This window comes from Carettochelys insculpta, chromosome 15 (genome assembly GCF_033958435.1).
Source record: "Carettochelys insculpta isolate YL-2023 chromosome 15, ASM3395843v1, whole genome shotgun sequence".
NCBI lineage: Eukaryota > Metazoa > Chordata > Testudines > Carettochelyidae > Carettochelys > Carettochelys insculpta.
Genome location: NC_134151.1, coordinates 7258561 through 7271200, shown reverse-complemented (window position 1 = coordinate 7271200; position 12640 = coordinate 7258561). Strand labels below are relative to the sequence as shown.

The 12640-nt window shown below is 41.5% G+C and overlaps 2 protein-coding genes across 3 annotated transcripts in view; one reads left to right on the top strand and one right to left on the bottom strand.

The window, feature by feature from the left end:
• The window catches only part of DOCK2 (dedicator of cytokinesis 2), a 454537-nt gene that overhangs the window by 198676 nt on the left and 243221 nt on the right, over nt 1–12640 (top strand). The gene's annotated exons all lie outside the window — the stretch shown is intronic.
• The window catches only part of INSYN2B (inhibitory synaptic factor family member 2B), a 33022-nt gene that overhangs the window by 9478 nt on the left and 10904 nt on the right, over nt 1–12640 (bottom strand). The window contains exon 3 of one of the 2 annotated variants that reach the window (XM_075009557.1): nt 49–363. The exons of the other annotated variant lie outside the window; for it this stretch is intronic. Within the exon in view, the coding sequence (XP_074865658.1) occupies nt 360–363 (4 nt within the window). The 3' untranslated portion in view covers nt 49–359. Of the gene's footprint in view, nt 1–48; nt 364–12640 lie in introns of those variants that run through there. 2 annotated transcript variants of the gene reach the window in all.

Genomic DNA, 12640 nt, shown 5'->3' with positions numbered 1-12640 from the left:
AGAAACAGCTGGCTCAAGTATAAAATGTTAAGGGTGATGGGGAAAATAATTAAGTCTCTCACAAGGGGTCTCATATGGAAAGGAGAAGCAGTCTAATGAGAAGCAGTTTGTATCCTGAAAACATTTCATACAATGCTGGAGTATAAATTTAATCTAGAAAGCTGAGCACATAGCTTCAAAAATAGTGATATAAAATTAGGGGTCCAGGAAGTCTGGAGATGTTGGGGAAATAGCTGTCACAACGTGCAGTCCCAAGACAGAGTGAAGTGGAGGAGACTTGTAGATGACCTATGCTCCACACCGAGTACAAGGGTTAAGTAGTAGTAGTAGTAATGTGCAGTCCAAAGAGTGTTCATTTATTATCTATTTGAAAACAGTAAAAAGTACAATATTTTCTTTAATTTCAGAAAATAGAACCAAAGCTTCTGATGTGTGAATTTGTAGTTTTGGGGATACTGCAAGAAACCAAGAACATTTCAGCATAGTATGGGTCAGTGTTCCACTTACCTGAAACCAAAAGAGAGCACCTCAGGAGGCTGCAGGTCCTACCTGGATGTTGGACACTAAGGGTATATCTTTGCTGCAATGTAAGCCTAGGGTAAGTAGAACTCAAGTTAGCAGAGTTCTTAACCTGCAACTTGAGTGTCTACACTCACTTATAACCCAAGGTTAGGAATTGTCGAACCCTGGTCCCAACCTAGGGATCCAGCATCTCTGAGGCATTGCACAGGCCCATGTCCAATTGCCCATATCTCAGATTTCCTAGCAACCTCCCAAAATTTGGTCACTCTAACCCTTTGTGTGGGTGTTGTGTGGGAAAACTTGACTTTCCAACAAATTTGACTCTCCATGGGACAAAGGAAGTTCATCTGTGGAACTGTGGGATACTCTGGCCAGCTCACAGAGCATGAGTCTAATGTGGCCATGTCTATGCTACAAAACAATAGGGCTTAAATCCTGAGTCCTGGCTTAATTCAGGCTCAGATCTTCCATTCCTCATAGGCTCTTGGGACCCGAAGCCTGAGCTGTAGTTTAGAGTGACTTGTGTGTAGATGGAAGAGGAGGTTATGCTTGAGCCTGGTCTTATGTTATAAAGAGAGCCTAAAACACAAAGCTGGGTGTTGGTACAATATCCTAAAAATCCTGGGATTGTTAAGATTACTTTTACTGTGAGATTTGGAGAGCTAGCCATGTTAGTCTGTAGCTTCACAAATAACAAACAGTCCTGGAGCACCTTAAAGATTAGGACTAAATTTATTACTTAATGTGCTTTCCTGGGTAAGACCCACTTCATCAGATTTTCAGTCTGAGGAAGTGGCTGTTACCCATGAGAACTCATTGCCTACATGACTGCATGTTATTCATAATAACTGTGACTTTGAGATTCATTAAGTGAACATCAGCTGACTAATTCATGACATAACTTTTAATGCTGGCCTTTTAAATAAAGTGCATACTGAATTTTGGAAAGCAGTATGTTTTCCTCATATATTATGATACAGTCTGATTTCTAATGTTCCAACAAATGCCCCATTCATGTATTGTACTAAACAATGACTTCCACAAATAATGCGAGTTAAGTAATTTTTAGATTTATTGTCAAAAATCTTTTATTAAAGTTATGAGAAATTACCATTTTAATGCAGAGCCTAGTTCAAAACTGGCTCAGTCATCATTGACAATCATTCATGAATTTGTTTAAGGGGCATATGTTGAGCTTGAGGTGAAGAGATCCAGATCTCAAACCCTCCAAGCCATGAGATGAATTGAGGGAGGAGGGAAGTGGTACACTCAAGCTTGTCACAACTAATTTTTCCCTCACTTTAGATGCTGCTCACAGAACATCTTTATAATATGATCATTCTTCTTTGTTCTTGTATTCTTTGATGAACACTGAAATTAGCAATATTGACATTGAAGTTAAATGATATTTAAAGTGTCAACAGCCACTTGAAATGAATGGCTGCATTTTAACTGTAGACTCAGTCAGACATCACTTGAACTTATATGGAATTCTGATTTTGAAGATTCTTTTAAAAATGGGCAGACTTCTTTTTTATGGCTTTTGAATGAAAGGGGACACAAAATAGTAGCCTGCAAAAACGTGCTTGCTCACTAAACCACAGCAATCCATTGATGAAGAAAAGGAATGAAACTGAGAATCAAACTACTAGTTGGTTCCCCCACAACCCCCCAACTTTTTGCATCAGAATTTTTTTCAGAGGACAATTGTCTTCTAAAAAAATTAGACTACAGATTGAAACATTCTCTTCCAGCACTCTCTTGTCCAGCAGCATCCCTAGTCTGGCAGGACCACAGAGCACCTGTGCAGCTTTAACAGAGTCTTGCTGGTGGCTGAGTTTAAACTGGTTCAGGACATATTTTCTGATCCAGCAAATCCTCCCAATCCTTCCTTGGAAGGATGGAAGAACTTAGGCCTGCTGTGGCCCAGTCAGACAGATGGGTTATGTATGGTAAGCTGTTTAGTGTGCATGTAGGGTTTTATATTGTTTTCAATGTTTTCTCTGTTATACTTTCATTTAACAATAAATCTACTTGCTTGGTGAATTATAGCTGCAGGAAACCCCACTTTTTACAGCCTCTGAAGAAAAAGCATAGCACAAATGCTGGGCTCTGTAGGCAGACTGGCTTCCTAGGAATTTCACAGTGTCAGCAGGGAACTGCAAAGCCTGGAGAGACCATGACTGGGAAGGGGAGAGATGCAGGTCTCTGCCCAAGAGAGGTGACAGTGGAGGAGCCTGGAGCCTTGTGTAGGGACCCCAGAGAGGGTAAAGCCAGTACAGTTGCACTAAACTGTAGCAGACTTCCTCTGTGGCCTTTGGCAGGGTGCATGACCTCTCTTTGCAACTCCTTCCCATGTGCACAGGGAAGTAATATGTTCCTGCCTTGCAGAAGCGTTGTGCGGATTAATGAGTTGTCTGTAAAGCGCTTTGAAACTGATAAATACCAGTTTGGTTATCATGGGTCCTAATGCTTCACAATTGAATAAACAATTAATTTGGCCTCATCTGAGTGCCTGATACACTAAAGAATGAGTTACATAGTGCATACAATACTGAGCTGGTGTGTGGACTTTAGACTGTTGTGTAATGGGAATGCTCTCCTGAAAACAATGTTGTATCAAATGCCCTTGAGGAGTTTCTAATTTAATCTGTGTATATTCATAAGCAATTCTAGAAAATGAGAGGTCTTGTAAGGGAGTGAAATCAGTTGTCTATCAGATGTCTTGAACTGAAGGCAAAGTTTTTAAAATTCTGCAAAGATCAATGTTGAATCTGCTGAAATATGTGTCATATCACTGTGGATGGCTCTTGCAGAACACTGGAATTTTATAGATCCAATTCATAGCCAATAAATCAAATGCATGATTGAAAGGATTGTTATAAATAGATAAAGTAAACGTTTCTACAGCAGTTGTAGCCCCTGAGACATGCTAGGTTTTTCTGAACTGATGGGAAAGATTTTCCTGAAATATGCTTCTAATTAAGTTTTGTTCATTATTTATGCAATGTAATTTCCATCTGCAGCTCTCACTCTTTGCGTATCTGACTGGCAAGTTCATCACTTTGCAGAATGCATCTGCATTTTGATTAGCCCTCAGAGAATTGCAGGTTTGCTGTGGCCATAAATAAACATGACAGAACTTCACCACCGCCACCATGCCCATCTTTACAATACGGCTAGGTTTAAATTCTGCTAGAGTGGCCTGGAGAAGCTTACAAGCTGAAATGAATTTGGAAAACAAGGAATCATTAAAAATACATCAGATTTCAAATCTGTATTGAAAGACATGTAGTAGTGTAAGAAGCTAACATTCAATGCAATCGCTTTTTTTGGGTTTTTAGGTGTTTGGAGAGGGAGGATCCTGTAACAGGAATACAGGATAGGTAGAATGGGGGAGTAATTCATTGTGCTGTTCTGATTTTACGGCTGCGTTTAATTCCATGGTTGAGCTCACCGGACTGGTTGGGTTTTAAGTGATATATGACCACTTAATGCTATTGGATTAACTCTTTTGGTTTTGGTGGCAATTGAAGTAAATGAATTAAGGTGAAGATACGGAGCCTTCATTTGCCTTAGTATAATTTGGCACAGAAAACATTAGTATACTTGAAGACATGCTGTGCATTGATTAAGTAAACAGACCATCATGATAATACTGATATTTGAATATGCAAATAACTTTAATGAACTGTGCTACTTTCAGCTGTCAACGGGCAAATATTTTGTGCTGTAATGAGTTTTTAATTTCAGGGAAGAGTTGGCACTTTACTTTTTTTTTTCTTTGTGTGTCCCCGGTTTCAAAACTCTGAACTTTGTTCTGGTTTTGATAAATTTACTTTCCTTATATTTATGGATTAGTAGTCATGCAAAATGTTCAAGCTCTGAAATATCTGTAAATGCTTAATTTATTGATTTGCTCTTTTCCTCTGTATCTACAGCTCTGCTTTCAATTATTGATTCCTTTCACATATAAATCTCTGATTAATGACAAGATTCTCTAGTAGGCTAATCACTGCACAGCAAGTTAAACTAAAATAAGCCTACATTGTATTTTTTAGCTTTATGGGATGCTACTCCTGTGAGTCAATCAAGTTTTCACAGAATATGTGAAAATTAAATTTTTCATACCGCAGGACATGCATTTCATTTGCTGCTAATTATGTTTCATTGATAAGCACATACTTTGTGAAATGCTACACTAAAACATGGAGGAGGGTTATAAACATTTCCTGATGTATGAATATTAGAGCCAAATTACTATGACAAAGGGTTGCAGTGAGCAAAAATAACTTACTTATTCAGTGCTTCTTGATATTGGTACAAAATAACCCCCAAAAGTCAAAACAAAAACTTGATCTGTTAAGAAAATTCATTTGACATTTTCATAAGTTACTTTGACATATGATGAAAGCAAAGCCTATTTGTTTAGTTTCATTTAATATTTTAAAATAGAATTCAAATTGTTAGGTAAGGGAGAAAAGCACTAAATATTACATCTCTTATTTGAAGCTTTTATTTGTTTCTTTTGCAGTTATTTTATGTTTTGAATATCTCTGAATATGGAGTAAGCACTATACATCATAAACCAAATATTTAAAGTGAAGATCCTTGCAGTAAGCAACATTTTTTTGGAAAAAAATATGTGGAAATAATTTAATTTTTAATTTTTTAACTATCAGAGTAATAATTTAAAGTAATGTAGATGATTGGTATCTTACAGGATACACATTCTCTAAAAAAAGTAGTTGTGAAAAAAAATCACATTCTGTAACAACTTTGAGCCATAAGACAGCTTTGAAACACAAGATTAGACATCACTGTTATATGTAGTCATGTATTGTTGCTGTGTTTTTGTTAAGTCTTAAAGCATTTTCCAAACAAAGCAGAATGTAATTTCAGGTCCAATTCACAGCCCAGATTTTACCTCATTTTGAGGAGAGAAAATCGTAAATCGGTAAGTGGATGGAGTAAGTTACAGTTATTTTCAGTAGCAATGGTGTCACTGTAGTGAAGGTTTCATGTCCTTTCAGAAAAAAGCAGTGCAAAAGGGGCAAGTGTGAAAACTCCATTTTATAGTCGTCTTAGTCTACATTTGTACTGTCCTCATTTCTCCAATGAAGGCCCATTTTGGTACCTTATTTTTGGGATATTTTAAAACTAAATCTTTCTTTTTTTATGTCTACATTTAAATCAAACACTTGCAATTAGCCCATGCTCTCTGACACGGGCTCATGGGACTTGGACTGGTGGGTGGTGTTGGCTGCAGAATCTCCCACCTTGCCAGATCCTATTGTCCAAGCTGAGCCAGATGTCTAGACTTCAATTAAACTGTCCCACAGTATGATTCCCATGAGCCCAATGCAGTTAGCATGGGCCAGTGCCAGTTTTTTAATTGCAGTGTAGATATCCCCCCCAGTACTCATAAGGTCATTGGGTTCAGCATTGCTGAAGATGAACCTCCAGGAGCCATGTTGGAATTACAGTAAATTCTTTCATATCCAACATTCTATCATTCAGACCTCTCAAATAACTGGCACTTTAACCATAAGTAAATATTAGGTACGTACACCTCTCTATTATCCAGAATATTTGAATATCTGGCAACCTCCCAGTCTTGGGGCTGCCATATATGTATGAATTTACTGTATAGCAGTGACGAGGTTGTGCATGGGTTATGTGATTTCTAATTTATTTAAATTTCTGATGTCGGAATTTAATAGGACATATTATCCATCAAAGAGATTTCAAAAAGCACATGTTGGCAAGTTTTAGTTTGTTATTCAGCAGCTTAATTAGTTGCCAGTAATCATGGAAACTGCAGTATAAAATATAAATTAGCAGGATCAATTTTTGGTTGCTAAGGCCTTTCTGGCCTATCCGAAAACCTATTCTAAAGTGCCAGCTGCCTTTCAATGATTTTCTATTTTTGCTTTTCTTTGGTTGTATTATTATCTTGTAATTTAATTTTGCTTGGCATTTAGTTTTATAGTATTTCTCAGTTGATCCTGGGAATCTCCTTGAAAAATAACGAAGTATGATTATCCCTATTTTGCAAATGGGAAAACTGAGGCATTGATAAATGGTTTTGTCTGAGATCACAGTGTATGGCAGTGGAATAGCTCAAAGTTAGGTACCACCCATTAGCCCATGTTGCTGCAGGATAGGTCTGTTAGGCCAGGAGGATAGGCAGGAAGGGACTGCTTCATTGGATGTACAATGTGTTCTTATTCCCATGGAAATAAAAGGCTACTGCAAAGGATACAGTTGTCCCCTTTCCCTTTTGTGTTTGATATTTGGTAAAACGATCACTGGTGGTGCTTTGGTCTCAAACGTCTGTGTAGTCTTTTCATGTAGTTACCTGAACTACTTATGTTACAACTGATGGCATCTTTGCTTCTTTAATTCCAGGTTTTTGTCATTGGGGCTCTGTGAACTTGCATGTTTTCCTGAATCTGCAAGTTGAATGCTTGACACCTGGCAGAATTAGTCCAGGAGGGGGGCGGTAGTTTGAGTAAAGTCAGCAAATGAGTTGTAATATCAGTGGGAATTGAGTGTCCCTGTATTTTCTCTTTTATCTTAAAACCAAAAATAATTATGGTAGCCTTTCAAAACGTATCACCATTTAGGGAGGGTTGCTTGTGGTGTACAAATGGGGACAAACTTACTGTTTGGTGGAGATACCAAGACATGTTGTTGGTTGCAGATAATGCTGTTCTAAATTCTCTCTTTGTAGGAAACAAATGATTGGTGGAAGTTCCTAATAGTGCTTTTTTTATGCAGTACCTTCATTTTTCAGTTGGCTATAATGCAACTTTAACAAGAAGGTGACTGAACAAGATAAGTTTGATCTTAGCTGTTTCACATCAGAGAACACTTTAAGACTTGATAAACAAATTATAAAACTTGTAATCTATTTTGGATTAATGGAAGGTTTGGGTAGTTTGTTGGCTTCCTTATTAGCATCTGACATCGCTGAAGTCATAATGTAATTAAAAATAAGGTGATTTAAGGAAGGAAGGCTTAGTTATGTACAAACTATGGGAGAAAATCGCAGGTTTCAAATATGCATATTTTCCTAATCATTTGATAATTCCTGATTATAAAGTGCAACACCGCTACAGCTACTGAGTGTACCTAAAACATAAGGAAATTCTTCACAGCATGTTAACAAATGTGGGGAGAATGAAACTTGCATAATTTAAATACCTGTTCTCTCACCTGAGCTTATTTAAGGAAGGGACCAGGGGAAGGAGGGAGAGCTGGGGTCTGAAACAGACTTGTATATTGCTTTGAATTTGATTATTAGACTGTTGGATCCCATGTCTGAACCATGTACCTGTCATCCTGCACTCATTGAATGGATGATCCCCTTTAGTATGTGGGGTAAATAACAACTGTTTCAATTTATGTTCCTAGAATTATTTGTATCTTTGATCTTGCCAGATTTGAGGGACAGCAGCCCCTATCTGTATCAATATCTTGATCAGGATCTGGGAAAACAGATTGGCTCCAGCCTTGGCTCCAGCAAAAGTCACAGATGTGCTACTTACTTGCCTACTGAGATTTTCAAAACAAAAAGCAATCAAGTAGCACTTTAAAGACTAGCAAAATAGTTTATTGGGTGAGCTTTCGTGGGACAGACCCACTTCTTCAGACCACAGCCAGACCAGAACAGACTCAATATTTAAGGCACAGAGAACCAAAAACAGTAAGCAAGGAGGACAAATCAGAAAAAGATAATCAAGGTGAGCAAATCAGAGAGTGGAGGGGCAGGGGGGAGGTCAAGAATTAGATTAAGCCAAGTATGCAGACGAGACCCTATAGTGACTCAGAAAGTTCCCGTCCCGGTTTAAACCATGTGTTAATGTGCCGAATTTGAATATAAAGCCAGCTCGGCTGCTTCCCTTTGAAGAATGGTGAGAAAATTCTTTTTCAGTAACACACATACCTTTAGGTCATTAATAGAATGCCCCATTCCATTAAAATGTTGAGTAACTGGTTTGTGGATCTGGAGTGGTTTGATGTCTGTTTTGTGCCCATTAACCCTTTGTCTAAGGGAGTTAGAAGTCTGTCCAATATACAAAGCATCTGGGCATTGCTGGCACATGATGGCATATATGATGTTAGTAGAGGAGCATGAGAAAGTGCGCGTGATTCTGTGAGTAACCTGGTTAGGTCCAGTGATGGTATTTCCAGAGAAGATATGTGGACAAAGCTGGCAGTGGGATTTGTTGCAGGGAAAGGTTCCAAGACTGGTATTCCTGGGGTATAGACTGTGGCTGTTAGTGAGGATCCTCATGAGGTTGGGAGGTTGTCTGTAGGAGAGGACAGGAGTGTCACCCAGGGCCTTCTGGAGTGTGGCATCCTGATTAAGGATAGGTTGTAGGTCTTTAATAATTCATTACAGTGGTCTGAGTCGGGGGCTGTAGGTGATGACCAGTGGTGTTCTGTTCTTGGCTTTTTTGGGCTGATCTTGGAGTAGCTGGTCTCTGGGTATTTGTCTGGCCCTGTCCATTTGTTTTTTTATTTCTCCTGGTGGGTAATTCAGGTTTATGAATATTTGGTAAAGATCTTGTAGTTTTTGGTCTCTGTCAGTTGGATCAGAGCAAATGTGATTGTATCTAAGAGTCTGACTGTAAACAATGGATCTAGTCACGTGTGCAGGATGGAAGCTAGAAGGGTGTAGAAAAGTATAGCGATCAGTAGGTTTTCGGTACAGTGTGGTGCTGATCAGGCCATCCTTGATTAGTACTGTAGTGTCCAGGAAATGCATCTCTTGCATGTTGTAATCAAGGCATAAATTGATGGTGGGGTGTAGATTGTTAAAGTCTCTGTGGAATTCTTCTAGTCTCTGTACCATGGGTCCAAATCATAAAGATGTCATCAATGTATCTTAAGTAGAGGAGGGGTAAAAGGGGACGAGAGCTGAGGAATTGTTGTTCTAGGTCAGTGTAGTGAGTCAGTTTGGCCTCCTGCTGACTCAGAGGCAGAGGAGGCTGCGCAGAGGCCCTGGTGGGCGGACCCGGAGCCAGAACACCAGAGGCCCGACCCTGCCAAGGGCAGGGCTCGGGACCCATTAAAGCCTGGGCCTCTGGGCAGGGAGGAAGGGCCTGCGCGAGCTCCTGGTGTCAGGGGCAGAGGGCCTGTGGCCGCCCGGCCGGGCCGGAGGAACAAGCCCCCAGCGGCCCCGAGCAACCACGGATCCAGATACCCCAGGGGGACTACCCGGACTTCCCAGACCTGCCAGGACCCTCACGCCGGTGGAGACCTCCCGCCTTGGAGGAAGCCCCAGGCGCGGCCAGACCGGCGAGGGTGAGTGACCACGAGGCCCCAGGAGCGACCTGCCCCAGAGTCCCGGCGGACCCCTGCAGCCCTCAGGCCCAGGATCGCCTCGGGCCCACCGTGCTACCGCCGCCCGACTATCCCAATGATATCGACATGAGCGACTGGCCGGAGCCCCTGAAGGTGGACGATTTGGAGGAAACCGACCCCGCGGGACCCCCTGACCAGATGGACTGGGACATTCCCCCGGTGGAGGTAGAGGTAGGAAGTGGCCCGGGGAACGACGCTCCCGAACCCATGGCAGTGTGTTGCGGCCTCGATCCCCACTGCTGTGGTTGTGTGTGAGCGACCCCCAGGGCCCCGGGCCGGGTCGCAGTGGAGTGGGAGGGCCTGCAACCCCCTACCCCCTCCTTGACAGGGCCAGCCCGTGCTGGGCCTGTGCTCAAACCCTTGTGCTGTTGCCCCACCCCAAACTGAGGGCTGGGCCTGTACTGTGTTACTATTGTGAACTGCTGCCCCGCCCTAGACTGAGGGCTGGGCCGTGATTGTGTTACAACTGTGAACTGCTGCCCGCCCTGAACTGAGGGCTGGGATAGTGTTATAACCCTTTTTTTGGTTTCCGCCCGCCCTAGGCCAAGGGCTGGGCATCCCAGGACTCCTACAGTCAGCCATAAATATATTAGCATATTGTGGGGCCATGAGGGTGCCCATAGCAGTTCCACTAATCTGGAGGTATAAATTGTCCCCAAATCAGAAATGACTGTGTGTGAGAACAAAGTTACAGAGGTCAGACACCAGACTGGCTGTGGTGGCATCAGGGATGGTATTCCTGATTGCTTGTAATCCGTCTTTATGTGGAATATTAGTGTACAGGGCCTCTACATCCATTGTGGCAAGGATGGCGTTATCAGGAACTTTTCCGATGTTTTGTAATTTCCTCAGGAAGTCGGTGGTATCTTGGATATAGCTGGGCAAAGGGTTTGAGGAGGGAGTCCACATAACTGGATAGTCTAGATAAGGGTGCCAATACCTGAAATGATAGGGCGTCCAGGGTTTCCAGGTTTGTGGATTTTGGGGAGTAAATAGAATAATCCAGGCTGCGGCTCAGATGGTGTGTGTGAGTGAATGGGGTCCCAAGTAGCAGCAGGGAGTTCCTTCAGTAGTTGTTGTAATTTCCTTTGGAATTCCAAAGTGGGATCAGCGGAGAGAGGTCTGTAAAATGTGGTGTTGGAGAGTTGTCTGGCTGCCTCCTTTTCGTAGTCTGACTTATTGAGGATGACAACAGCCCCCCCTTTGTCAGCTGGTTTGATTATGATGTCTGGGTTATTTTTGAGACTCTGGACAGCATGGCATTCAGCATAGTTGAGATTGTCTCTCATTTGGCATTGTTTGTGTATAATGTCAGCCTGAGCACGGTTGTGGAAGCACTGTACGTAGAAATCCAGACTTTCAGTACGACCCTCAGGGGGAGTCCACGTAGAGTTCTTCTTCTTTTGTTGTTGGTAGGGGGGGGTCAAGAGAGTCAGACTGTTGTTCATAGGTGTGCTGGAAAAATTTCTTTAGACGGAGGCGGCGAAAGAAGGCTTCAAGGTCACCACGGAATTGTATTAAGTTTGTGGAGGAGGTAGGGCAGAAGGAAAGACCCCGGGATAAGAGAGTCTCCTCTGCTGGGCTGAGTTGGTAGTTTGAAAGGTTAAAAGTGTTAGTTGAGCTGTTGTTATTGTGGTTGCAGGATCCTGAGGAATGAAGTAATGAAGAACATTTATTCTCTTTTCTTTTTTGTAGAAAGTGGAAGTGTGTTTTATAAATATCTTGTCTGGCACTGGTAAAGCCTCATACTGTGGGGTCTTGCGTGGATGCCTGTTTGTTGATGATAATTTCAAGTTCAGAGAGTTCATTTTTGATCATCTTTTGTTTATTGTAAAGGATTTTGATCAAGTGGTTCCTCAGTTTCTTAGAGAGCGTGTTGCATAGATGCTCACTGTAGTCTGTGTAGTACGTTGATTGTAATGGGTTTTTCACTGTTAGTCCCTTGGTTACAATGTCCATTTTCTTGCATTTGGAGAGAAAGATGATGTCTGTCTGGATCTGGGCGAGTTTTTTCATGTAGTTGATGGATCTCCATTCCAAATGGCTAAATGTAGTGCCTTGCATATTGAATAGTAACAGAGAGGAAACCGTGCTAGTCTATACACTATCAAAACAAAAAGCAGTCAAGTAGCACTTTAAAGACTAGCAAAATAGTTTATTGGGTGAGCTTTCATGGGACAGACCCACTTCTTCAGACCACAGCCAAACCAGAACAGAGTCAATATTTACGGCACAGAGAACCAAAAACAGTAAGCAAGGAGGACAAAGCAGAAAAAGGTAATCAAGGTGAGCAAATCAAGATGAACCCCTACCAGTTAGTCAACACTTTAATGGAATGGGGCATTCTATTAATGAGCTCAAGGTATGTGTGTTACTGAAAAAGAATTTTCTCACTGTTCTTCAAAGGGAAGCAACCGAGCTGGTTTTTATATTCAAATTTGGCACATTAACACATGGTTTAAACCGGGACGGGAACTTTGAGTCACTATAGGGCCTCGTCTGCATACTTGGCTTAATCAAATTATTGACCTCCCCCACCCCTCCACTCTCTGATTTGCTCACCTTGATTATCTTTTTCTGATTTGTCCTCCTTGCTTACTGTTTTTGGTTCCCTGTGCCTTAAATATTGAGTCTGTTCTGGTCTGGCTATGGTCTGAAGAAGTGGGTCTGTCCCACGAAAGCTCACCCAATAAACTATTTTGCTAGTCTTTAAAGTGCTACTTGACTACTTTTTGTTTTGATA